The 27,443-nt window shown below is 39.8% G+C and overlaps 1 protein-coding gene across 2 annotated transcripts in view; it reads left to right on the top strand.

Annotated features, from left to right (window-relative positions):
• The window catches only part of KCNT2 (potassium sodium-activated channel subfamily T member 2), a 281,538-nt gene that overhangs the window by 175,431 nt on the left and 78,664 nt on the right, over positions 1-27,443 (top strand). For both annotated transcript variants that reach the window (XM_042463483.1, XM_042463482.1), the window contains exons 13-14: positions 2,776-2,839; positions 16,494-16,602. In XM_042463483.1, the coding sequence (XP_042319417.1) occupies positions 2,776-2,839; positions 16,494-16,602 (173 nt within the window). The remainder of the gene's footprint in view (positions 1-2,775; positions 2,840-16,493; positions 16,603-27,443) is intronic.

The following is a 27,443-nucleotide window of genomic DNA, read 5'->3' on the forward strand; positions in this document are numbered from 1 at the left end:
TAATAAAATTTATTTGTATCCTGCCCCTCTGAGAACAATCGGGGCGGCTAACAAAGTTAAAAATACAGCACATATAAAATCCCTGGTGCCCTCCCCTCCTTAAAAAAGTATTAAATCCAATGCAGAATTAAAAACAAACAAACAAACAAACATACAAGTTAAAAACTGACCAGAAGGTCAACAACATCACATCAGCAAACAATCAATGGCAGCGGCAGTATCTTATTCCCAGATGTTTTTCTGAGGCTGGGTTCTCTATTCTGGGAAGGCCTGCCGGAAGAGATCTCAAAATAAAAACATCTTGGGCTAGAGTTGCTTAAGGAAATATAATTTTGATGAAATTATGGGGAGGCTCATTTAAAAAAAGCAGGACAACCTCCTTCGCAGACCCTGCAGATCTGCAGTTTGGGGCTTTTAAAAAACTCTGCCATGACAATGGGTCCCCAAGTGCCTTGGCCAAGAGTGCCCTTGCCCAATTTAAGATATGGTCACATGCCCTACTTACATCAGATCTTGAACACTGTCATGGACAGAACATAAGGCTGCAGCCAAACTATTAACCAGACCAGAGCAGCATATAGAGAACCAGAAAAGGAAAAAAAAAAGTAAAGGATACAAAGCTATTCTTATCTTAATCAGTAGGTCAGAGCACCTATAGTGCAAAGAAAGACAAAAATAGCAGATAAAGAACCAGGAAAGGCACAGAAAAGAGCAAAAAAAAAAAAAAAAAGCTATTATTTTAATAACAGTAGGTCTGAGTGCCTTCAGAACAAAAAAAAAGGCTAAAATGTTTGGAAGTGATTAATTAGCTTTGTTCCTTACAAACAAATTTAATGAGAGTATCATAGAGCTTTATTTGTCAAAGGAAAAGGTAAACTGAGAGTTTATAACCTTTCATAAGTTTAGGTGAAAGAGGAGTTTATTTTCTTCTCTCATAATAATGGAATTCAGAATCATCCAAAAAAACTGATTGACAATACAGTGTGCCTGCCATACTGGCAGGCTAGCCATCTGTGGACTCAAGCATCCAGAGACTGCTCTATCTCATTATTGTTAATGGTGTTGTTTGCACATGATTGCACATACTTGCCACTCATTGACTTTAATGGCACTTGAACACACACATTTTTTCTTATCCACAGGGGGCCCCAGAACCAAACCACCATAAATGGAAAGGGTGCTCTGTAAATTCAGGACATAAGAAAAGAAGGCTATTTACAGCTCACATAGTTCACTGTCTCAAGATGTGGTGATGGCTACTACAGAATGTTCCTTTAAAAGGTTTAGACCAGTGGTTCCCAACCTGTGGGTTGGGACCCCTTTGGGGGTCGAATGACTCTTTCATGGGGGTTGCCTAAGACCATTGGAAAATACCTATTTAATTACAGTTATGAAGTAGCAACAAAAATAATTTCATGGGTTTGGGTCACCACAACATGAGGAACTGTATTAAAGGGTCACGGCATTAGGAAGGTTGGGAACCACTGGTTTAGACAGTTTCAGGGATGTTAAGTATACTAGAGGCTACCAGTCATGACAACAACATAGAATCTCCACTATACCTTTGAGTGGCCAACAGTGGGAAAACAAGATGCTGGAGTCCATGAAAAGTACACAAGATACTGGAGTCCAAACTTAGAAAAGTACTCATGACATTTTTTCATTTTACAAACAAATGGCCTGAATTTTGCTGTTGGCCACAAGTAGAATCGTTGTTGTTGTTGCATGATTTGAAGTTGTTTCCAACTAATGGGGACACTAAGGCAAACCAATTTTCTTGGCAATCTCTGTCCAGAGGGAGTTTGTCATTGCCTTCCTCTTAGGCTGAGAGAGTGTGACTTGTTAAGTGGGATTCAAATATTCATCTCCCTAAGTCCTAGCCCAACACTCAAACCACTACATATCTCTGAATCTGCTAACTATAATAGACCATTAAATTAATAGGATTTGGCTATATATTGACTTACTGTTCATTGAGTGGGTCTGATCTGCTTCTCATTAACCAACAGGATTTAAGTGAGATATGCTGTAAATATCATCTTCAACACAGAAACAAATAGCTTATACAGTGGGCCCTTGCCTTATGCGGGGGATCTATTCCGGACCCACCTGTGTAAGGCTAATTCTGCATATGCTGGAGCCCCATTCATTTGAATGGGGTTCGTGTGTGGCATTGTGGCATTGTGGGAGCGCACGGGGCACCATTCATTTGAATGGGATGCGCCGCCTCTTGCGCCACATGCGCTCCCTGTGGCTTGAGCGTGTATGTTCAAGTCCGCGTAAAGCACGCCCACGTATAACATGGGCGCACTATTTAAAGCAGGTGCAATCAGCTGATGGGTTTCATCTGCTTTTTGCAAGTTCTGGAAATCATGAAGCCCCACCAAAATTTAGTGGTAAACCATTTTTTAAAAAATCTCATGCACACCTTGTTTTAGTTGTGAGTTGTGGACCCAGAAGTCAATTGAAGTACAATTTTCCTTTAAAGCACAGTGCATGTCCCCTTTCCACCTTGTTTTATAACAAAAACTGTTCCAAAAGAGCAAGTCAGTAGATTTTGTCAGTGTATAGCAAGAGGAGTGTCATCATGCTTTCTATATTTTTGTAGTTGACTGTATTGTATTTACCTACTTGCATGCCCCATTCAATATAGTCTATTTCTGTGAATCATAGATATTGAAAATGAACAATTTAAATAATTCTGAGAATGACTGCAATTGGAAGTGGCACTGGAAAATGAAATACATTTTGGTAATGTTTTCATATGCTTTTTAGGATGGATGATGCAGAGGCTTGTTTCATTTTAAGTAGCCGCTGTGAAGTGGACAGACCTGCAGCTGTAAGTCTTTCACAAATACCCATTTGCCTTCAGTGTGGCTTTTATTATTTGTTATGTATACCTTTTAAGAATAGATTAAGAGTTGTTCAATTGTGCATTATCATAGCAGCTGAATGAAAAACACAGACAAATGTAGATATTATGATCAAAAAGTTCTCAGCTTTGTTAATGGAGCTTGTAACTTACAGAACAAAGTGGGGCTACAAAAGAGTTCATATTCTGATCCTATAAATCAATGATACAAGAGACTGATGCAAACTAAGTGCAATTTGGAATTATATGGCACAGGTGCTCCTTTATATAAGTTGAGCTTTACCATCTATGACCAACAATCCACTATTTTCATTGTGGAATAATGCCGTCAGTGGTGGAGTAATAATGAAAACATTTCAATAAGAAATTCACAGTTACTTTTATTGACACTCCAAAACTCTATCTAGTTATCACTTAGGGCCTGACAAAATGGCCAATTTAAGCTTCCATCCAGGTGGCTTCGGAGCAGGGCATTTTTACACCATACATCATGATGTTGCCCAAAATGTTGACCAGCTGCCCAAACATGGACAACTTCATGACACTCTGGTGGTGCAGCATTTACATTCCGCATGCTGCCAGAGCTCCATGAAGCCACCATGGGGCTGTGGTAGGGTCAGTAAAGCTGGGCACTTTTTTCAGCCAGGCTGAAGCCAGATTGGGGTCACAACGTGTGTTTCAAGCTTTCCCTTCTTGCCAGTCTGTTTTCCCCTTTAATCTTTTGATCTTTCACAATGACTTCATTGTTGAGGAAACCACATATAACATAAGATCCTGGGGCTTATTTAAGTGTACACAGTCAATTCATGTGGTTCACTCACCTGCCAAGCCTCTTGGATATTTCCCATCTACCTATATGAAGAGTAAGTATCATTAGAATATACTCCTAATTTCCTTGGATTGCTAGTTTCAGCAGAGGTTGGTATGTGTGGGCAAGCAACTTCTCAGGGAAGTTTGTCTGTGATTACTTTCTCATTGAGGACACCTTGATAAAGTGTTTTAAGAACCCAGGGCTTCTCCTGAACACAGTTTGAAAGCAACTTTTTCCTGGCAATAATTATTATATATTCTCATAAACATAATCTGAAAACTCCTGGTATATGTTTTAGTCTTCTAGCCAGTCAAGTTGCCATGCACTTTGAATCAATATATTTATTATTAAGTTTTTCTGTGGTGTAAGACCAAGGCTGTGGAAATGAGAAAAAGTGTGAAAAATCATCCAAAGGGGCTTTCTTCTGTCAATCTAATTTACTTCTGTACTGAATACCTGGTTTCCAAATGTTAGTTCTGTCTAACCCTAATTTCCTATAATTTTTTCTAACCACTTTTCCTCCAGCAAAATTTATGCTTCAAGCCTGTTCTATCAAGAGTTATAGCCTCAAAGTCTTAATTTGAGTCTATAACTGTAACTCATGGTTATAGGTGTCTAGCAATTTTGCTCCATCCAGCTCCAGTACTACCATGTCCCTCCTCTCTCAAGCAACTGGTTAATGCATGTTTTCTAACAGATCTGTTGCTATATCATGTAAATCAAGACCATGTCTCAGGCAGCCTGGGTCACTGCGATGGAAACTCCTATTATTCTAGTACTGGATACCACATATGCCAAGGAATGCCCATGTATTCAGAGTGAGGAGGAAGTACAATATATTTATATTTATGTTGCTGATATTCAGTTCAGAGAAATGTATCCATGACATATATATGTGGAAAAGAATTGATCTTGTTGCTGTTTCCTTAAGATTGCAGCCACTAGAAATTTATTGTTGTATTGCCTTGTATTGTCTAGAGGTTGCTTTCCCAGCTAATAGTTTGGTGGCATATGGTGACAGAGGGGTGGGGAGAGGATTCTCTCCTGTTAGTATAACATCAGGAAATTCATACTGAGAATGTAATCACAATTTCTGCTTGACTCAAATGCTACTCAGGCTTATTCTACCAAGAATTATAGCCATAGCAGTATCCAGGATAGTGTGTGAATTTTAACCTTGTGACCTGGTCACAAATATCCCCAATAATGAATGGATGGAGAACTCATGTGACTCCTTCAACTTCCAGTGTCATCTACACTACAGGCTAAGGAGTAATTTCCCAAGAGGCAACCTGGTCTATTACACCCCATCCATGTAAAATGAGTGGTGTAATGATAAACATTTTTCACGTGTTTCATTTTTACATCAATAAATAATATTAATAATTTATGCTTGCCCACTCACAAGAATATGAGAGATTTTGCAGATTTTTTTCAATACGTTTTCACGCCTTGCAACTACATATATAAATTCATGTGTACAAAATAAGTGGGATTTAGTGCAAAAAATCATTTGTGTGTGCATGCGTGCACAAGTACTCAAGTTTTGCATAAATGAATTTTTCAGGACAAAGATCTTGAATTATGAAAAGTCTTGCTAGTATTGGCTACTTTTTCAGAAGAATATTTTGATATGTCAGGGCAACCTTTTTTTGTTGATGATGAGAACATGAGTCAATATTACTTACAATCCTAAAGTGATGTTAGAACAAACTATGGGGGTAGAGGGTACCCAACAGCTTTTTTTTCTCCCCTATAACCAGTGCCTATGGGGAAGGGCCTTGTCGTGGCGGCACTGCTTATACCAACGCTTCCCCCTTTTTATAGTATAATACTTGTCAATTGTACAGTTAGGCCCCCGAAATGGAAGCACAGCTGGATTGCTTGCCCTTCAATTCTTCCTTTCACTCCAGTCAAAAAAGTCAATAATTATTGCTTTCTCCCTATTCATTCTTTGATCTTTTGTGCTTATGATGGCCAAGCCCAAAGAGCAGAGAAGAGAAAATGAAAGGCCAAGATTGTACAAAAATGTTGTTCTGCTTTAAAGCTTACCCAACTGTCACCTCTCCTGGAGGGGAATAAAAAGATTCAGTGATGTTATGATAATTTATTTGTCCCATAGCACTGATAATTAAGGCTAAGGATAATTAGGATAATAAGGATAATAAGGAGTTGCTCCTCTGTTGTTGAAATTTCTTCTGACCCAAGCAAGACCTTTTTATTTGCCTGGCTTTTTTATCATCTGATGTAACTTGGGGGCTGAACAAACTGCCCCTAAGGGGCAGCCTGCAGCTGCTTCTTTCTTCGCTGGTTTAGGGCCATGGCAGCTACACGCTGCAGCCCTAATCTGGCTTTTCCGTGGTGCAAAAAGGAGCCACAAAAAGCGACTTCTTTTTGTGCTGCATAAAGTGTGCCATAGCTGTCAGCACTGCAGCTTTTCAGCACTCCTTTGGTGCTGTGTTGTCTGGAGGCAGTGCCAGAGGAGCGTTGTCACAATGTGCAGTTGGGCGCACAGCATGACGGTGGTGTCAGGGCAGCGTTGGGGCATGCGTCGTGTGGACACCATGCCCCCACTCTACCCTGAGACCGGCGTTTATTGCTGATCTGTTGAGGTTGTTAATTGCAAGTTTAATTTTACTTTTTAAATCAATCCTATTTGTGCTATGTGTTTAGCCTCTGATTTCTGCTTTATGCTAATTTGATTAGATTTAATTACACTTATTGCTTATTGCATTTATTACCTCTGCATTTTTTACTTACATAAACATATTTTAAGTAAGCTATGTGAACCACTTCTAAATTGATTTTGGCTTCCTTAACCTGCTCTGAACTTAGACAGTGTAGGTCATCTGATAATAATACTGAGAATCACTATAGAGGACATGGGTAAGCCTTGTCTTATATAGCATGTCTACAGGTGACAAAAAGACCAGAGTGGCCTACATCAATACTAGAGGCATAAGTAGTCATGTTTCCAAATGAGAGTCCTTGGGGTTGTCCACATGGGTCAAAAGGCCTGGCTTCTCCCTGTCTAATGACCCCAGAGCAGACCACATGCATGTCCAGAGGATCTGGTCCAATACCAGGGTAAATAGCCTTTGTCCTGGGGTAAAATATCCTTGATTTTGTGTGCAGTTTCCTAAAAACTCCACTGCAAAACCTGGCTGTTTAAACTGCCCCTCACATTGCTTACCTTGCCAGCCTTCACTTTCACTCAGAATCCCCCCACCCTGTCACCACATCTGATATGGATATGGAGTGCCTGGCTCTCCCCACATGGTCAGGTACCCTGATTCTACATGGGAGGGGCTTCTAAGTGAAAGCAGTGGCACAGCAAGATATGGATCATGTACCTATTGAGGGTCTTGAGTTTGTGCAGGGACAGGTATGTGAACACCCACTTGTCCCCACACTGACCAAGGAACCAAATCAGGTGAACACTTGGGCCAGAAAACATGGGCTGAGGCTCTGCTTTCCTGGCCCATCTGCTCAGCCCACTTGATAGCTTCTATGTCAGTAATGTCCAAATAGCATGTTATGCAAGCTGTTAGAGGAAGAAAGAAAGAGTAGAAAGAAAGGAAAGCTAGTTAGCTAGCTTCCTTTGAATCCAAGGGTTGTCTATTAGAGATGGCTGAATAGGTTGATTTTGATGTAAATCTTTTAAAAGCATCAGGTTCTATGAAGAGATTTCAAATAATGAGAAATTTGAGTAATTCTAGTAAAAGGTCTAGTGCAATTTTCAAAGCTACTAGTTTGGGACTATTAGCCATTTGGGTCCTATTCTGTGTAAATTTTGCAGATGGTATTTTCCACACAAAAATACCATATGCGAATTTTTCACAGAATAAATCCTGCCCTGTAGAGGTTCTTGTAAATCTAGGATTCTCCTTGTTAGTGTTCCCTGACACCCAAGAAACACATTTTTGGATATTTTTGAATGGTCTTTTTGTCGCTTTTCTATATTACACCTCTGTACATATTTGCAGGAGAAGACCATGGGGAGAGCGGTTAGGTGCATGTACTTTGGCCCATTACATAGTTTGCAGCAAAAGTGGAGAAGCAGCTTCATGATTTGTGAATCTCCTTATTCCCACCCTGGTAGCAATAGTGCAGCTTTGGAAGAATCTCTATATATCTCCATATTAGAAGGAAGATTAGATTTCTAGGAGCCCCAGAAACAGTATATGGTCTGGAAAAACTCTTAATGTGTCATGTGCAGAATAGGTAAGATTGTGCAGGCAAACTATTCTGTTTGTCTAGATGTCAAAGAAGAGGGTGCCTCTGGTTCTTGGTTGTTGTATTAAGTGGGTTAGCCAGGTTTTGCCAAATTCTGAGCCCATTTACCCAAATTCCTCTGGTGTCTATTTCTATAATCAGTTGACCCAAAAGCAGTTTCACCCCTTTAATCTTGCCTGCCTCACTGCTCTGATAGCACAAGGGTCCACCTCTATGTTACAGTTTTTGGCCTGACATCAGAAGGAAAGGAAGGTTGGTGACCTGGTAACCCTAGCCTTAGATGGCTTAGGAAACAACATAGAATATAGTAGTTAAATATAGTAAATATGTATGTGCAAATTCTCCCCCCCCCCCCGGTGAGTAAGAGAGGAGAGAGAGAGTTGTGGTCATTGGATTTGGAGACACTGACCTTATCTTTTCAAGCATCTTAGTTTTATTTGTAGCATTGCTTGCTTGCCTACCCATCCACCTGCCCATTTGCCTGCCCACTCAGCCATCCATCCATCCATCCATGTAACCATCTGTCATCTGTCTCATTTATACTTAGTCCTCCTTCATAGGATATCAGGGTAGTAGATCTAATAAATTCATCCCTTCCCATCTAACATATGTTCACATAGTTTTCATAACTACAATCTGTGCAGGGGTTGGGCTCCATCAAATATGCTGACATATAGTAATGTCATTTTAGAGAGCCCAGAAAATATGTATATACATGAAGAACAAATAAATATTTGGTTAGCTGGAAAGGGCAGAATTGTTTATGCCATGCACACACTTGAAACAGCACAGGCAATATTATTCCCCTGACCAAAATCATAATATTGAAAGGACTTATAGTCCTTATCTATTTATGAGTCAGGCAGACATGGATAAGCCAAGAATCCTATAAGCGGAAATGCAGAACCAATGTCTGACTGGCAAACAAATAAGGGTAGCAGACTTTTTATAGGTTTATCTTTAGGAATGACTTGTTGGTGAGCAAACTTTTTAATTCTGAAGGATTGTGTAATGGCAGTTACAGGCTAGATGTATTTAGTTCGTATAAAGTGCTGATTGAACCAGGCTACCTAGTTTACAGAATTTTCAGAACTGTCTGTACTTTGGGTAGTTATACCAAGCATAAAAACATTGTACTTTGTAATGTTATTTATTCGAGTGGTTTGGATAAACAGTCCCTTCTCTCAAATAGTGAGATGATTGTTTGAATATAATAATAACTTTGTTTATTATTAAAATATAAATACACATAACCTGTCTTGTGGATGATAAAGAACAGCTATTTGCTGCAAAATAAAAATAATAACATAAAAACTTGCAGATTCTAACCTTCTTAGGATCTGGAATAATTTTAGAGCTGATGTAAGACCAGTGAAATCTTTGTTCTACATGAATTTAATTTCAGCAAGAACAAGTAATACATTCAGGTGAGAAGCATTTGTAGTGAAAAACAGGATACAATATTCTAATGGTATTAGAAAAATATACAGTTGGCCCGCCTCATAGGCAGGCTTGCCTTCTACGGCTTTGAGCTTATGTAGAAGGCAAGTCCCATTAGAAATAATGAGGTGCATACCCACGCCTTGCGACCCAAACTGTCCCAGGTCAGCTATATTTTTGCTGGGAAACAACCCCAATGCATCTGAGGCCAGATTTTACAGATGAGTCAGTTCTTCTCTTGTTACTCTGCACAGGAAAGAGATCCACTTCAGGGACTGTTGTGGCACCATTTTAAAGTACAAAGAAAGCCTAATATGTAATGCTTAATACTCTTAAAGTGACACTTGTGCATCCTGCTTTGTGCAATTTTATCTCTGCTGATATTTCCTGGAGATAGTTTTGTGCCTTTTAATTATTTATCTAAGAGTATGAAAGTGTCTGCCAAACTGCTGTCTAATGCTTCTGTTTCCCCTGTGTGACACTGATAGACGGTAGTGTGCTAAACCAATTGACTTACCATTATTGCTGTATCCTTCTTTGTGAATAGACAAAATCCAGTTTTTAGAGTAGACCCATTATATTGGTGGAAATTTGACACTGTGCAAATTCAGTTGCTTCAATGGATTTTCTCTTGATGGAACTCCCAGTTGGATTTAGGCTAATATTCTTACACACACACTGAGATGTAACGTCCTGGAAATTTTGTCATTTGAATTCTGGGAGAAGTTTCTCTTTCTCTCTCTAGTTTAGATGCTGTTTATAAGGTTTACTCATTGTGCATCCTGGCTTGAAAGGCTGGAATGAGTTCTCTGATTCAATAAGATGCCATCCCAGTGCAGCTCATGGTATCAACTACATGGCCACACCTCTAGCCAACCAGAAGGTGGGAGGCAGCTGTCATGGGAAATGGGGAGCCCACACATGCATGTGCAATTCAACAACACATCCCACCACCAATGCTTAGTTTTTCTACACACAAGAATGTGTGCCCCCAGTGCAAAAAATACCTTCCCTCACATTCTTGGCTTGCTGGGGTGCCACTGCTCACCAGGGATTTCCCTTCAGGATACATGGCTGACCTGGCAAGGGAGAAAAGGATGGGCATGGCAGATCCTTCTGCTCTTCCTCCTTCTACCAAGCAAGAGCAATCACGGGGAGGGGGGGGACAAAGGCAGCAGAGGTCAGTACAGAGCCACATGCTTCCAGTGACCAGGACAGCATGTCCCCAGGGCACCAGGGATACTACCACCACTTCTGCATCCCTGGATGTGTCAGCTTATCCTGTGGGTGTTACTTGGTGCAATGTGCATTCCCCACATCTTTCTAGTGCCCAATATCACAATTTGGATCTAGAGCTAATGCAATCCAGACCCTAAATCAGAATTATGATTTGGATCTCCCTCACTGACTCACTTGGTAACCATTTTTTCAACATATCCATATAACATTTCATCTTTTATATATCCATATAACATTTGGAAACAGAGTAGAAAGTAAAGATGGAATTAACTTTTTTAAATTTTGTGCTTGGCAACTGTATATTTTCTTTTTTGTTTAAAAGACAGCTGATGGTTGCCCAACCTTGTTAAGTCATCCTGCTTTGTCCTGATATTCCTGACACAGACACACAGTATTTGGAAGCCTTTCAGCAGCTTGTAGAGGGTCCCCAACCTTTATAGTTGGAGAACTGCCCCAAAGAAGAACAAAGACACTGAGAAATAGTTTCAGGCAGAAATAGTTGGCAGTGGTGGGCAGGCAGAGAAGCAAGCAAAGAGGCAGAACATTAATCTTCTCAGGCTTCTCACTCTTCAGTTTGGACAGAAAGTAGAGAACATCAAACAACTCATTGTATCAGATATTATCATATAGAGTGACAGCTTACAAAGAGTGTTTACTTCTTTCTACCAGTAGCCCAACATTCAAAAATCAATAATGAAATGAAATGAACACAAACACACATTACTGCCACTTAAGGTGCTCAAGCAGGCTGCTGGTGTTGTAATGTCCTGCTCATTTTCTGCCTAAACTGAAGGCAGAGAGCAGTTCTGGGATCTGCTCTCAACTCAAAATGGTCCCAGATAATGATTCGCCATTTCTGTGACAACTTAGACTAATCAGTCTTCCATTTCAGGGGTTTCTTCTGTCGTGGTAGGTCTGCTCTTGCTATCTCCTACCTGCTTCTGATCTTAAGGCTCAAATTGACTCCTGGCAATGGAAGCAGGCTTGTTTTCACAACCACAAAAAATACTGCCCCTTACAAGTCTTACTGGGACTGAATGCAAAGCAGTCTGTCCCTAAAGTCAACATTTGGATTTGCTTTATTGCTGTGATTATACCTCTTCATTGGTTAAGTTAAACTAATGGTGAGATGTACATTAAGAAATAATAGGTTCAAATTTTAAATTATAAAGAGATTTAACCAATGAGGGAATTAATGGAAACTAAATTTAGTAGTTTACTTGCTCAGTCAAATGGGCAATGAAATATGTTTTCTTTTGCTTCACAATATGAACTAAATGTACAATATAACAATATTGTGAATTAAATAAATTTCTTTTTGAGATGTGGAAACTGCACATATACAAGAGATTATCAAAATAACTAGACGGATCTTTATCTTAAAAAAAGGAATCACATTGAGAAATGAATGACATCTAACAACAGCTAGGGCTAATTGAGATGCCAAGGAGTGGGACAGAGATTGTGTGTCACTGCTTGAAATATTCACAGATATTGATGAACAAGTTGCTACTCAAAGTAACAAGAAACCAAATAGTTAAGAAATAACAAGAGATTCAGGTCTAATCTGCACTGCAGTAATAATGCAGTTTGACACTGCTTTAATTGTCATGGCTCATTAATGTGGAATTTTGGGATTTGTAGTTTGTTGTGGCAACCAAGCTCTCTGATAGAGAAGGTGAAGCACCTAACAAAATTGCAAATCCTGGAATTCCATTGCATTGAGCCATAGCAGTTAAAGCAGTGTCAAACCTCATTATTTCTTGAGTGCAGATCGGACCTCAGAGTGGCCAGATTAAGATGACAATCAACAAAACCTCATCACAGCTCTTTCAGCAAATGATGACAAAATCAAGCAACTGAACAAGGAGAATCATGAGATTACTGAGGATATACCTTTGATGACCTCACACAATAAGCACTGTAGTTAGAGAGTGTTGATGAGGTTCTTGTCACATATTAAATGCTAGCGCTGTCACTGAGCAAAGTCTATCTCTCCTTCTGCTCCGCATCACCTTGGCATATTCCTTACATGCTTAAATTGGAGAACTTCTGGTGTTATTTTATTTACTTTTTATGGCCAGGACTCCAAATTGAGAACATTAAAACTAGAAATGTAATTTCCCCCCTAATTTCATTCTTCAAAGAAGCAATGAGTAATTCTAGTTCCCAGTACAAGAATGTCTTTGGAAACCACACAGTTGCCAAAGATTATTTGCTGTTCTTTTGCATCTGTTATTTCTGCATAGAAAACATTTTTTGCACAGAGTTCCTGTACAAATTTTGCACAGAATATGTCCTTGTTTCCTGGGCAGAAAAAATATTGTGCAAAACTGCCATATGCAAATATTGCATAGAATAAGTCCTGAGCTGCACATATTTTCCTCGGTCTGGGATTCTTTTCTGAAGGCATTCCAAAGCATTAGAAACACATTTAACCATTTTTAAAAAAGAAAAAGTAAAATATTATTTCCATCCCTATTTTAAATCAGTTCAAACTCTGCCATTCTGCTCTGGAACAAAATTAGGCCAATCTGATTCATTAGGAACTCATATGAATTGGTTCAAATTGTCTCAGTTTCCTTTTGAGTTGGACAATTCAGGTCAAATGACACATCTTTAATCAATCAAAGGATTTATCAAGACCATTTCTGCCATTACACAGTTTATGGCACTCCTGTCCAGCAACAAATTTGAGGTATCATAAAATGGAAGGAGACAGTTATTTCTTTGATGATTATTACTATTTTACTTATTGCTGTGGGGAGAATTGCATGTGTCAAAATAACTTGGCCAGCTTTGAATATTGCACACCTTGTCATAGATTGGATGGGATCTGCTATTTATCATCCTGCCTTAGGCCTGAATTCATAATGGTTTCATGACTGACATCTTCAAAATCTTGGAGATCTCCCTTAGCACACTATTTCACTTCTCAGGTAAATTAATTCATCCTGCTCATATTGAAAATGACAATGCTGTCATTTGAAAGTGATAACTGCCTTCAACTTTGTGAGAGAAATTTTGCTTTGTGTGTTTGACCCAAGAAAACGTCCTTATCTGCTGGCATTGCAAATGCAAGTGAATTATTCCAACCTATGCCCTTTTTCTTTCTAGTGAGTTTATGACTAGGCAATCCATTTCACTACCTAGCATCATTAGCTCTTACATAGTGACCTGTTTGAAAATTGAATTGAAACATTTTAAGAGAATGTCATGAGACTCCTGTAGTAATGTCTTAGACCAGTGATGGTGAACCTTTTACAGACCGAGTGCCCAGACTGCAACCCAAACCCCACTTATTTATTGCAAAGTGCCACGTCCCTCTGGTTTCTAGTAAGAAACTCTGGCAAACTCTGTGCTAGAGTGACAGCATGTGTGCCCACAGAGAGGTCTCTGAGTGCCACCTCTGGCACGCGTGCCATAGGTTCGCCATCACTGTCTTAGACCTTAACAGCATTTCAAACCTGGGACATTTTAATGTATTGATACTGTGATTTGATACAATAACAAAAGTTGTGTTAACTCAGTCTCTTTGTATTTGCTAAGTATAGAATCATAGAATCATAGAGTTGGAAGAGACCGCAAGGGCCAACATAAAATGAAATTGAATTATGGGATTTTTTTCTTAATCTTGGAAACTATAGGAATTCATTAATCTTTAATATGTACTTTCCACAAACCTATTTTCACACACACACACACACACACACACACACGTATATTTTTTTTCAAGGGGGAGACAGTAGCTTGTTACAATGATTTTGAACTCAAATACCAAGCAAAATCCAGTTGTTTTGACTTGGCTAACTTTCATGTGGGATTTACAAAAGTATTGATTTAATAAATCCCATTTATTCAATGGGTCTGCTCTAGTTGGATTTAGAGCATTATGTTTCATGAATGACTGATTACATAATAACTTTTAGCACTTTTAACTGCAATATGCTGTAGTTCAGTTCAAGCTGGAGAGGTCCTTCCTCCCCATCTGAATAGCTCAGGTAACTTTTCAATAAAACAACAATAACAAATCTTTGTCACATTTCATTTCATTTATCTTTTATATCCTGTTTTCTGCCATATGGAACTAAAATTGGCTCTATTTCCTCTATTAGTTCAATCTTTACATCTACATGAAAATGATTTTTTTAATTTAATTAAAATGAGTAATAAGACCAAAAATACCAATATATATATTGCCATGGATCAACAGCTTAGTACATCTGCTCACACTTCTGATAGAACAATTGTTCACTCTAAAGTGGAAACTCCTTCAGGATTAGGCTTCTCTGTCTTCTAAGGAAGAACCATAATATGCTGTGACTGAAAAGTTGCCTCACACTAAGCCCCCTAAGTACATTAGATCAGCAATTTGACTTTAAAAATGTCAGGACTAACCTTCAACAATTCTCCTCTTTTTGAAGAAAATGCATTCTTCCCTTCCTTCTAACAACATTTTCTGATGTTTAGAGGGTATTTTCTCAGCCTACCAAAGTTGCCTTGGGAACACATCTGGTTGTTACCTAATATGTGGAAATGCTAAGAGATTATTCTCCAACACAGGAAAGTTTTCTTTCTTGTCACTGGAAGCTTCCCATTTTCATTTTCTCGTTGAACTATAATGCAAAATTGACCCTGTGAAGAATATGGACTGAGACAGGTGTCATAATATGGATGAGACAGTTCCTTTTATACAGTGGCATAGACATTTAATTGTCCCATCACTCCACCATTACAGAGCAGCAAAGCTGGCAACAAGTGACTAGTCTAGTGCCAACATTCATCTTGTGATTTCTGTTTGTAGGATGGAAGTGTCAAATGACCATCATGAACACTTATGGGGCCTTCAATTTCAAATATAACATCCATAAGAAAATATTTATAGATGATGTATCAGCAATGAGTGGAAGGGATAAACGAGTCTCCCATTCAACGGTATCTTGTAGCACCTTTAAAACTAACTGGGTGCAAGACATTATAGCATAAGTTTTCATAGACTTGGTCTACTTCCTCAAAGGTGCTACAAGATCTCTTTGCATACTGATATTCCAAACTCACATGGCTATATCTGTGAGTAAGCCTCACAGCACACATTTTGCCTAATCCATACATTCACTAAGGGGCAAAATAGATTGGCGGAAGGGGTGGTTTGAAGCCGTCCCTTTTGAAGCTATTTGTGACCACAGCAATCATGCTGTGGGCAAAAGCCAGCTTCATGATGCTCTGGTAGTATGCAGCATGTAAATGGCTCACCACCAGAGCTTCATGAAGCCACCCTCATGTAAGCAGCCAGACAGCTTCTAGGTGGTTTGGGAGCATGTGGTGTGTAAACGCCACACTCCCAAGCCACCTGGAAGGCAGAGCAGTCAGGGGACAGTCAGTTTCTCCCCTATGTCCTCATTGAATGTATATAAGAGGACAAGAATGCTGTTCTTTATAAAATGTTATTGTAATGGTTATTGACACCATGTGTGTGAAGCCCAAATATGCTAAGTCTTAATATTCATGGGGAAATGCAAGATAAACTTGAGCTAAATCCAGATTTGTTCCATTTCCCCCAAATACTTTGGAAATCTCAGTGGTCTATGTGAGTTTGTCGGAGCACAGTTTCATCAATTGTGAGTTATTATTAAAATATTTAAGAGATAAGGCTGGTGTTTTGGATTGTTTTCTGTTATTCTTAACAGTCTATCTATGACTTCTGCTGTCATTGATGGAGTGATTATTAACATGGCAGCTGTGATTACATTCTTTTTGTATTATAAAAATAAACAACTAAAAGTATAAAGACTGGAAGGTGTTAAGATCTGAACAAAAATATTTTCATTATTTAGCTTTCATTTTGAGCTTTTGAAAAGCATTCTGCCTTATATAGTCCCTTCTGTTTTATTATAGGACCATCAAACCATTTTAAGAGCTTGGGCAGTTAAAGATTTTGCACCTAATTGTCCTCTGTATGTTCAGATACTGAAGCCTGAAAATAAGTTCCACATCAAATTTGCAGGTAAGTCTGTGCCATTAGTAGCACATGCTTGGAAATAAGGATTTTAGTTCATTTCCTTTCTCACTTTCACATCTTTCCTCATAAGGCGTTTCTGTCCATTTTCCACATTAATCTCTGTGTGTGTGTGTGTGTGTGTGTGTGTGTATAAAGACATCTACATTAATGCTTAGATTTGAATACAGATTTTAAGATGTATCTTCCCCTCAAATATGTCTAAATCTAACTTCTCTCCCAATAATTTCCTCTGTGTGTAAATCTGAATTATTAATGCATTTTTATATTTTCTTAAATAAAAAAAAAGTCTTTAGGACATTCATAAAGGGTAAACTCTGCTGGATTTTGAAGTTTTGACCCATATGTTAGACCAGGTTGTATAGGTGATGTAAGTTAATCTGTGGAATTGTTATTTGGAGCTATCTATTTACCACTGGAAGTTTAGAAGTGAGCCATGAAAGAACATGTGGAACATCCACCGTAAGTAATCTCTGCTTGTATTTTTGGAGGCCACTTTGAAATTGATAGACTTCTCCTCCTTACATTGACTCATCCTTTGAAAAAACTTTGCAAGCTATTGCACACATCTTGGCACTAAATTTGTCAACTGAGGCCCAATACAGTGCTACCTCGGGTTACGAAATTAATTCGTTCCGCCGCGGCGTTCGTAACCCGATGCATTTCGCAACCCGAAAAAGGCTTTTCCGAAGCACGGCTAGCGGTCGCGTTTGAATTTCGCGCCGAAAAAAATTTTGTAACCCGAAAAAAACATCATAACCCGGAATAGTTATTTCCTATCTAACTTTTTCGTATCCCGGAAATTTCGTAACGCGATCAATTCGTATCCCGGGGTACCACTGTATAGACAAGCAGAAAGGAGCGCCGAGACACCACCCCTTTCTGCCCTGGATTGTTGCAACTGCATGGGCGCGGCAATAATCTGCTCTAAATAGGAACTGTGAAATGCAGCTCCTTTCCGCACTGCTGCCAAGGTGCCATTAGTGCCCTGGAGTGGCGCTGCGCCATCCCTCGTGCACCGTGCTCTTTAGAGGCAGCATAGCATGTAATCAGTGTGCGTGTCATCTTAAAGTGCGTGTGCCAAAAAGGCACCAGGAGAGCACAGAGCATGCGGACGCTCCATGCTCCTCAACCCTAGTTTCAGCCACAGGCTGCCGCAAAGCGGCGGTCTGTACCGCACCTAAATTACATGATGTGTCAAAAAATGGTACTTTCCATTTTTCACTCTGAGCTTGCTTCACATGAATTCAAGTACCAGTGTTTATCAGATAATGGGGAGAAGAAACAAATCTTTTCATTCTCATCATAATTATAAGCCTCCATCACAGTAATTTCCAACATTCTGCCTGCTAAGAATCTGCTTCACATAAGGTTGTTGTTTGAAGAAGTCATGCATAACCAAGTACAAGACAATATTCTCAGTTCACATGAAGCATTGGCCATTCATAGACCTTTTTTTAAAAAGGAAATATCAAATGAGGCACTCTGGTCTGTACCATTTCAGAGCATAGGTGGGTATTGATATAACTGAATGAATATTGAATGAATGAATGAGTGAATGGAAACAAACATTTCTACACAGAGAAAACAAGTAAATCAGGGAGAAAGCTAGGATAAAACTCTTTTCTCTGTCATGTTATCCTTTTGTGTATGAGAATTATTTTTGTATGAAAGCCTAAACCTGCAGTCTGATGAAGGTGAGACACAGGTCTTCATCCCCTGATGTATATCATTCAAGGAAACTTGCAAGATTACCTGTTTCCTTATTTGTTTAATCAACACCACCCTTAAATAAACACTGAGGGGCTCAACAGACCACCCCAAAAGTGTGGTCTGGAGCTGCCAGTGTTTCCTCCAGAGGGAGCCCGCAGCAACCAAACCGTGCAGGCTCCCTCTGCACCAAAAAGAAACCACTAAAAGCAGGTTCTTTTTGGCACATGTGGGTGCTGCCATCACTGTGTCATTAGTGCACTGTGGCACGTCAATTATGCAAGCATGGCGTCCTGACGTGTGGACATGGTACCGCACTTGCATCATCATGGCGGGCCCCATATGGACAGGAATCCGCCATGCTGGTGGTGTCCATACAGACTAGGGTCCGGGAGCATGCGGTTGCTGTGCACTCCAGAACCCTAGAATCAGTGCCAACAGGCTGCTTCCTGCCCTTCTGTCTCGGGCCTGAGAGTCCTTCTCCCTGAGAAATAGTAAGCTTTCAAGAAAACTTGGTGGTGGTGGTGTGTGACTTCAAGTCATTTGTGACCTATGTCTACCTTAAGATGTACCTACCATGGGGTTTGCTTATTAAGATTTGGTTTCTCTAAATCCAGCTTTTACCATGAGGGACCTCAATCATTCCCTGCCCCCGCAAGCTAAAAATCCCTATGCCTTAGTTTTTCCATGTAAGGAAGGTGGGTCAGCAACTGTCATTTTAATGGTTATTTTCTGCATTATCATTGTCCCCAGCCTTTGCATATTGCAACATGAATGTATCAATTCTATTATTTATTCAGGTTAAGAAGGAGTGAGAAGCTGTTGATATAAATAGCTGGTTATGTTTGTTCCACCAATTGTTGGGATGCTCATGACTCCCTGATCAATATTTGTTTTTAAGGGAAATACTTTAGGCTCATGCTGTTCTGTGTGCGTCACACTATAGTCTTGTGAACCGCTTTGCCAAGCAAAGAAGGGCTAAGCTTGACTTTTTTCCAAGAACATGTGGTTCCTTCTGCATAATATCCTTATTCAAAACTTGTCAAACACCCACAGAGATTAATTAAGAGACTTTCAAATTAGAATATAGATGAAAGAATGCACAAAATGAGGTAACTGGTGATTGGGTTTCGTGTGCATGTATTGTCTCAGATATCTCAAAAATTGAAGGAATTAGACCAAGGTTCAGTGGAAAAGTGCAATAAAATGTGTGTGTAACTGCATACAGGTTGAGATTGTGAGTGATTTTAAAATTAAAGGTTTTCTTTTTGCACCCACAAAGTATTAACACAGAAATCTTGTTAGAAAGTTTAGGTTTTTCAGTAGAGGTAGTCTACATATTACTTTCACTCAAAGCATGAAGAGTTATTTTCTAAAAGTAATTTATTCCCATTACCTGTTAACAGTGTGTTACAAAGTGATTTTTCTACCATTATTCATTGCACTGTTAACAAAAATATCTCATTGTGTTCATTGTTCTTTTTCTTGCTTTGCGGGAGAAAATTTTGGAATTGATAGAATGGCATAACGCTTCAAAGATTCCATTCAAAAGTCCTATAATATGTTCACAAATGACCTTAAATGATAGTCCAGAATGCCTTTGTACTCATGCATTGTGTTACTCATGAGCTATAACTTTGTTGTCTGTGTTGTTAATGGTAAGCACTCTACCTAACTATAATTCCTAAGTTCTCATTAAAATTACCTAGTGATTCTAAAATCACCAAGCATGTCATGACAGTGCTGGGGTTCAATATGAGGTTCTCCATGCAATCAACTGATTTTTGTCTCCTGTATCATGTACATCTTCTGAATTATACTGAGCCAAGCAGACTGCCATTGGACATATGCAGTATGCCTTTATTGTCAACAAAATATAATAAGGCTAGGGCGGACACTTTGTCTCACCCAAACCCAAGCGGTCAATTAATGGGCAAAATCCAGTACAGTGGGCCCTTACCTTACGTGGGGGATCCGTTCTGGATCCCCCGCATAATGGGAATTCCGTGTATGCTCAAGCCTCATTCAAAAGAATGGGGCTCATGCCCGTGGCAGGTGCGCCATTAGCCTTCCTGGGGTGTGCTGAGCATTCTCCCAGTGCGGCTTTCAGCATACGCTGAAAGCCACGTAAGTCGCACCCACGTATAACGCGGGCGCACTGTACCATATAGAAATCTAATGTTAAACTACTTCCCCACATGAGACAAAGAACAAAGATGCCCCCCCCCCTTTCCCTTTTTGTATGCAGAACCAGCATGGACTGGCAGCTAAATCTTTCTTCATCACTGGAAAGAAATTATCCCACTCTCCCTAATGGTGATACTTCTGGAATGCAAATTGGATGGAACACAAAAATGCGGGATGAGGAACAAGATTATGGGGTTTTGTTTGTTTGGTTGGTTGGTTTGGTTGGTTTGGTTGGTTTTTTTTGTTTTTTTTGTTTTTTTTTGGTAGACTGAAAATTTGTAAGCACTCTCACCACCTGCTAAAAGAGCAAAAAATTCAAAGTCTGATATATCATGATGGCACTATAATGTAAAAGTACTTCAGAATAAAGATGAGGTGCACATAATCAGCCTGCAGCCGACAGACCTTTTATGTAGTTCTACTTTTCATAAGAGCATGGGCTCTCATAATATGTTTAGTGTCATTCACCACTAAAGGGCCTCTGTCACTTACAGCTCTTTTCTTTTCCACACTCTTCCTATTCTGACTCATTGCTCTTCATTTCCTCCAGTTCATTTCTTCCAACCCACTCAGTTCTCTCAAGCCAAACCAAATCAATTTAATTTCTCAGAATTTACTGTTCCTGTTTATTCTGTTTATTCCCATTATTACTTTTATCCCTTTTCTCTTTCCTTTCTTTCCCTGAAGAAAAAGAAAGTGAGGGAACTCATTCTCCCCCCCCCCTTCTCTGTACATATAGTTTGACATTATCATGTCATTTCAAATAAATACATTTCTGAAATGCTGTTACTTTACTAAAATTGTTAAAAATAATTGTTCTGGCTTCATGTGAGGTTAGGCCATGACATGTTAAATCAAGGCACAATAAAATATGAACATTTCCCCATGCAAACCATTGAGGATCACCAAAGGTTTATTGTTGTATCTCTGAAGCACAATAATAGTTTTACACTGAGATATATATTTTTACACATGAGGCAAGCCAAAGAAAGTAAAACTGTACTGATTTTGTTATTCTTAAGAAAGTCAATTTAATAATGGGCAAGGTATGAGTAAACAGCAAATTATTCTTACAGCTGTTTAAAAAAATGTCTATCTTAATTCTGAAATCAAGAGATTTTCTGATTTTCTGATTCCCAAACCTGTTTGTTTTTCCTTGTTAACTTCTCTGTTTTGCACAGTTTCTGTCAATCCCTTTGTAGGACTTTTCCTTGTTGCTTCAGTGAAATCTGCTGGCTTGATTTAGCAAATTTACTCCAAATAAACCTTTTAGCTTGATCTGTCCTAGTGAGTTGTCTTCTTATTGGAAAAAAAAATCAGTTCAAGTGGCCACCTTGGGGATCATTAGATGGGTGTAAAATCCTTTTAAGTATCTGCCTATTCCCATTGTGTTAATCAACAAACCATATCCTTTGTTTCAAAGACAGTCTTTCCTTTTTTTTCCTTTGTACCTAGGAGACATTTATGAAGATTAAAGGACTGATATAAATAGTTAATTGATTCTCCTTTACTTTACTCTATTTCACCCACCTAGTAGTTGCTTTCCTTTCATGCAAGCAGTCCCTTTATTGTAGGGACTGCTTGCATGAATTTTGTAGACATGAAGGAAGGGAAGTATGAACCAGGTGGCAGTTACTTTACCTCATAACAATACAAGCACATTGGATAGATAGGTGCTGAGATCAGGAACATGTGTCCTTCCAGATGTTGTTCTTTCCTTTCATTTGGAATTCATTATACGAACAGGTACATATACTATTGGCAATGTACCATGATGTAGTGGTTTGGGTATTGAGCTTTAACTTGGTAGACCAGGTTCAAATTCCGACTCAGCAACTGGGCAACTTTGGACAAGTCACACGCTCTCAGCCTCAGAGGAAGGCAAAAGCAAATCACCTCTGAACAAATCTTGACAAGAAAACATGTGCCTTTGCCTTTGGATCACCATACGTTTGAAACAACTTGAAAGCACATAACAACAACAACACACATTATTTACATCCTATCTGTCCTTCCTTCCTTTTAAATTACCAAAAATGATCTATCACCCTTGTTGTCTGTTCCTGAATGCAGTTCTGACAGGCAGCTGAAGGTTTTCTAATGCATATTCTGTCACTCCAGTTTGTTAAAACATCTGACACCCTGCTAACATTCAGATGAATGCACATAGTTTTAATTGCAGAATGTAGGGATGGAAGCAATATTAGAATATATTCAAACACTGATTGAAAAACATGTTTTTCAACCATCAGCAAACCCTAAATCAAAGTAATGGAAAGAATACTTTCATTTTTGTTATTATGTGCTTTGAAATTGACTCTACTACATGGTGTCCCTATCCTGGGATTTTTATTTTATTTTATTTTGGGGGGTAAGATTTACTGATAGGAGGTTTACTGTTGCCTACCTCTATGACTGAGAGAGAGAGAGTGACTTACTCGAGGACACCTAGTTGATTTACAAGGATGATCAGAGTTCTGAACCCTGGTTTCCAAGAGTCCTAATCTCTCTTACCATCACACCACCTTGGATCTGCATGCATGCCTAATTTATTTTCTTATTCAAGCAGTGTTTCAGAATGGAAGATGTATGTAGAATCTTTCAGACTGACAAAAGCATACAGTTATCTCTCTTAAGGTGTGTTCCTCTTATCTTGGTATTTAAATATTTGAGCTATTTAATTGATCCACTAGTTCAGTGCAGAGATGAAAAAAAAAACAGGCATTATTCATTAAAGAAAACATCAATCTTAACAGAATCATTACAGAAAACACCAGTCTCGTTCATGGATTGTACTAAATCAGTGATTTCCAAAGTGGGCAGTACACCCTCCCAGTGGTGGTGGAAGGATCTAGGGGTGCAGTGAGGTAGAAAGGGGGCAGTAGGGGTGCAGTGAGGGAAAAGGGAGTGGGGGTGGTAGGGAGCCATCAGTCAAGGTATTGGTGTACAAGAAAGACCATAGTGGGGATAAGGATTACATTAAACTTCTTTTTAGGGTCTCCAGAAAACCACTACACAGCCTCAGTGATCATTTTGTGTGCTGGTGTCTCTCGCTCTTTGCCTGCTCATGTGATTTCACTCCCTTACCGACATCTTTCGCTTGTAGTGGCAATTAGGAAACTTGTGTGAGGGCTTGGGCACAGAACATCACTTCTGTGGCTTCAAGTGGCACCATTTTGGGACAGACGGAAGCAAAGAGAGCACATGATGGAAGAGGAGAAGTGGTGGCAAAAAGGAGCTTTGAAATTTGGGACTTTGCATAAGTTTTGTGAGCTTTGCTGAAACTTGGCTAGCAGGTTGGAGTTGCACGGCTGCTCCTGCTTTCTTTCATCAGACAGTCTAAGAGAAGAGATAACAGAAGAAACCATTTTTGTGGGAGAGTGGACCCTTGAAGCTGAGTGGGGAAGACATGTCTCTGGGGAAGGAGTATCTGTGCTCAATTCTTGGAAAGAGTCCTTTGTCTTGGAGAGGCTCCTGTAGTTAAAATCTCTCCCTTTCTGGCCCACACCAGTCTCCAGTCTAGAGCATGTGGCCTCTGTCAAACCAACACACAGCACCAGCTGCACCTTTCTCTGCCCTGATGAAGGTTTGAGAGTCCCTCATCTCTAGGGAGAAGCTTCTCCCTTGTGCCTGATCAGCCTGGTAGCAGCAACTAAGCAGCTGGCTGAGCAGCAACCAAGAGGCATCTTGTCCACACTGGCCTTTGCTGAAAGGCTGGCATGTGTGAGAGGCTTCTCAATTGCTGCTCCCAGGATAAGTTTTCTATCATCAATCTGTATTGTTTTGTTTTTAAAACCTCATTAAATTACCATTCTGTATGCACATCTTTAGTGTGGCATTCTGTCCCTATAAATTTACATAAACTTGTAATTGTATTCTTGTATTATCACAGCTTAATCAAATTATAGAGTTTAGTTCCACTCTATGATGCAGTTTTCATTTTCATTTTTATTTTTGTCCTAATGTCATTAGCTGATGGGTTTGAATAAAGCATATAAAAATAATATCCAGATATGAATATATTGCATTAGATGCTCTGGAAGAAGAAGGATTGATGACACTAGGTTTTCTTTTCAGTAGCAGCCACTGTCTTTATCTCTTTGTTTGTTTGATAATATGTAGGATCATCTTCATGGAGAAAGTGAACAACAAACCTACTCCAGATTTATTGAAATGAAATGTGTGTATTTGAAACTAGGGACCTTACCACACAGGCTCCCTGGATCGGAATGAGAACAGAATGGAAGGGGCTGGGAACAGAACGGAATGAGTGGGGGACGCATTTTTCTGCACACAGAAGTCCCTCACTCATTCCGTTCCCTTCCCTTCTGTTCCCAATCTGTCCCAGAGGGGGCAATTTTTGAGAACTGTTCTGAACAGTTCTCAAAAATCTCAGTTCTCTGCGACGGATTGGGAATGGAACGGAAGGAAACAGAAAGAGTGAGGGACTTCTGTGTGCAGTAAAATGCATCTCCCACTCGTTCCCCACTGGTTCCAGGCCCCTTCCATTCTGTTCTCATCCCATTCTGGGAAGCCCCTGTGCGATAAGGTCCTAGGATGAAAACTGTGTATGTTAAGTCCTTGGTTAGGATATGGACAAAGTGTACATCAGCATTATATATTCTTAAATAGAAGCTATACACCTTATTGTAACATATGGCTCTCCAGGTTTGTTAGCTTGCAAGTCTCAACATCCTCTAGTTCGTGTAGCCAGTACTGAGAAATGCTGGGAGCTACAGTCCAACAGCATCCATATCAAGAAAGCTGTACTAGTTGAAGGTGCATACACAGACACTACACACGAATATGTTGGATGGCCTTTCAGGGGCCCTTTCAACTCTAGGATTCTATGTATTCTTGCATGGCCAAAGGGGTTGGGCTGGATGGTCCTTGGGAGTCTCTTCCAACTCTCACATACTACATATTCCTGAACAGCAGAAGGAGGTTGGATTGAATGGCTTTTGGGGGTCCCTTCCAACTCTAGGATACTGTGTATTCCTGCATGGCCAAAGGAGGTTCAGCTGGATGGCCCTTGGGGGTCCCTTCCAACTCTAGAATTCTATGCAAAATGCAAACAGTGCTCTCTAGGATGTTTATCACACTATGCTCTTAAAGAGCTACTATTCCAGTGTGACTCCTCTAGCAGCCTCCTGTTGCATGCTGGGATTGGCAGTTTTAAGGAGCTGAACTTCTCTGCCTGAGAATTCTAAATACCCCTCCTTAAAACTGCCAATCCCAACATGCAACAGGAGGCAGCTAGAGGAGTCACACTGGAATAGTACCTCTTTAAGAGCTCGTCTGATAAACACCATAGACTCATCCCTTTGCTCCTCTGGTGCTACAGAGCCAGATATCTGGCTACAGTGGCTGCAGAAATAACAAAATGTGTGTGTGTGCACGTGCACGCGTGTGTGTGTGTGTTTGTGTGTGCATGCACACAAATGCGTCTTCAAGAAGCCCATGAACATATGGAGAGCCTTGAATATACTAGGTTTTTCTTAGGTGAGGAATCCTCAAAGGTGATTTTGCCAGTTCCTTTCTCTGAAAGTTAGCCTACAGCACCTAGTATTATTCCCTGGTGGTCTACCATCCAAGTACTAACCAGGACTGACTACCTGCATAGCTTCCAAGATCTGGATGTTGTTGGACTGCAGCTCCAGGGAACAACAGCATCACACAATTTCAATATCTCATTGGCAAGAGAGCTTTGTATGTGACTTGAATGTGAAAATTAACATACTCTTGCACTTATGGCAGTGATGCCATAAAACAATAAAATAGTTTAGAATAACCAAGTTCCAAAGGAATTTCTGTCCCTTTACTTCATTTGCAATTGAACCATGTAAAAATTCTCACACCTATGCAATCGTGTGGCAAATTTCTTGGCTTGTACATAAAACAAAGGTGCCGAGAAATCACCAATTAGTGTCTTTAATGAACCATAATGAATAATCGTCACATCACTAGCCAGAGCATCCATTGCACAGACATTTGGAAAGGTGGAAGTTTCAGTGGAATTACATTGGGGTTTGTTTGTTTGTTTGTTTGTTTGTTTGTTTGTTTAGCTAGCACCATCACTGTACATGGTTCTTTACAAGAAAAAGAACAAGAAAAACAGTTCCCTGCCCACATACAAGCTAAAGACAGGATACACAAAGAAAGGGGGTGGCAGTGGTGAAAGGATTACATCCAGCAGGTACTGCCTGCTCTTCAATCCCTCCGAAGCCAGAGCAGTGAAAGTTGGGATGGAGGAAGTGCCTTCCATCTGCTTCTGGGCCTAGGCATGGTGGAGTTGTGCCTGCCTCTTCTTCTCTCCCTCGAAGGCCAGGACAGTAGCAGTTAGAATGAAGGGATGATGGCCTTTCATCTGCTTCTGGGCCTAGGCATGGTGGAGTTGTGCCTGCCTCTTCTTTTCTCCATTCAATGCCAGGGCAGTGTACTTTCCCACTACACTAAAATATGTAGACTCATGACCATAGTAATCAACATCTTGTCCCTGCATATCCTACACATTTGTAAAGTACTAGATAATATACTAAGCACAATCCATGGGGAGGGGTGATTAAGAAAGAAATATTGTTGTTGTTGTTGCTGTGTTATGCCCAAGATTGTAAGGGCAACCTGTTTATCCTGAGAGCGTGTGATGAGAACCTCTCCCTCCGTGGATCTGTTCACAGCAAGGCTGAGAAAGACATTGAGACACCAAATTTGGTTTTAAACACCATGTATGTAACATTTATTGAATCACACAAGTAACACAACCATTGATTATCAAGAGCTCTTTCACTCACACATTCATACAATACTCACACACACTTTCCTTCCGCCGAACATTGATCAGTTGTTCTCGAAGGCTGGGGATGACACCGTTGCCGCGGTAGATGCCAACAAAATGGAGATGAAAGTCCAGGGTCTTTATACTTTTTTCTTCT

This window comes from Sceloporus undulatus, chromosome 4 (assembly GCF_019175285.1).
Source record: "Sceloporus undulatus isolate JIND9_A2432 ecotype Alabama chromosome 4, SceUnd_v1.1, whole genome shotgun sequence".
Taxonomy (NCBI): domain Eukaryota; kingdom Metazoa; phylum Chordata; class Lepidosauria; order Squamata; family Phrynosomatidae; genus Sceloporus; species Sceloporus undulatus.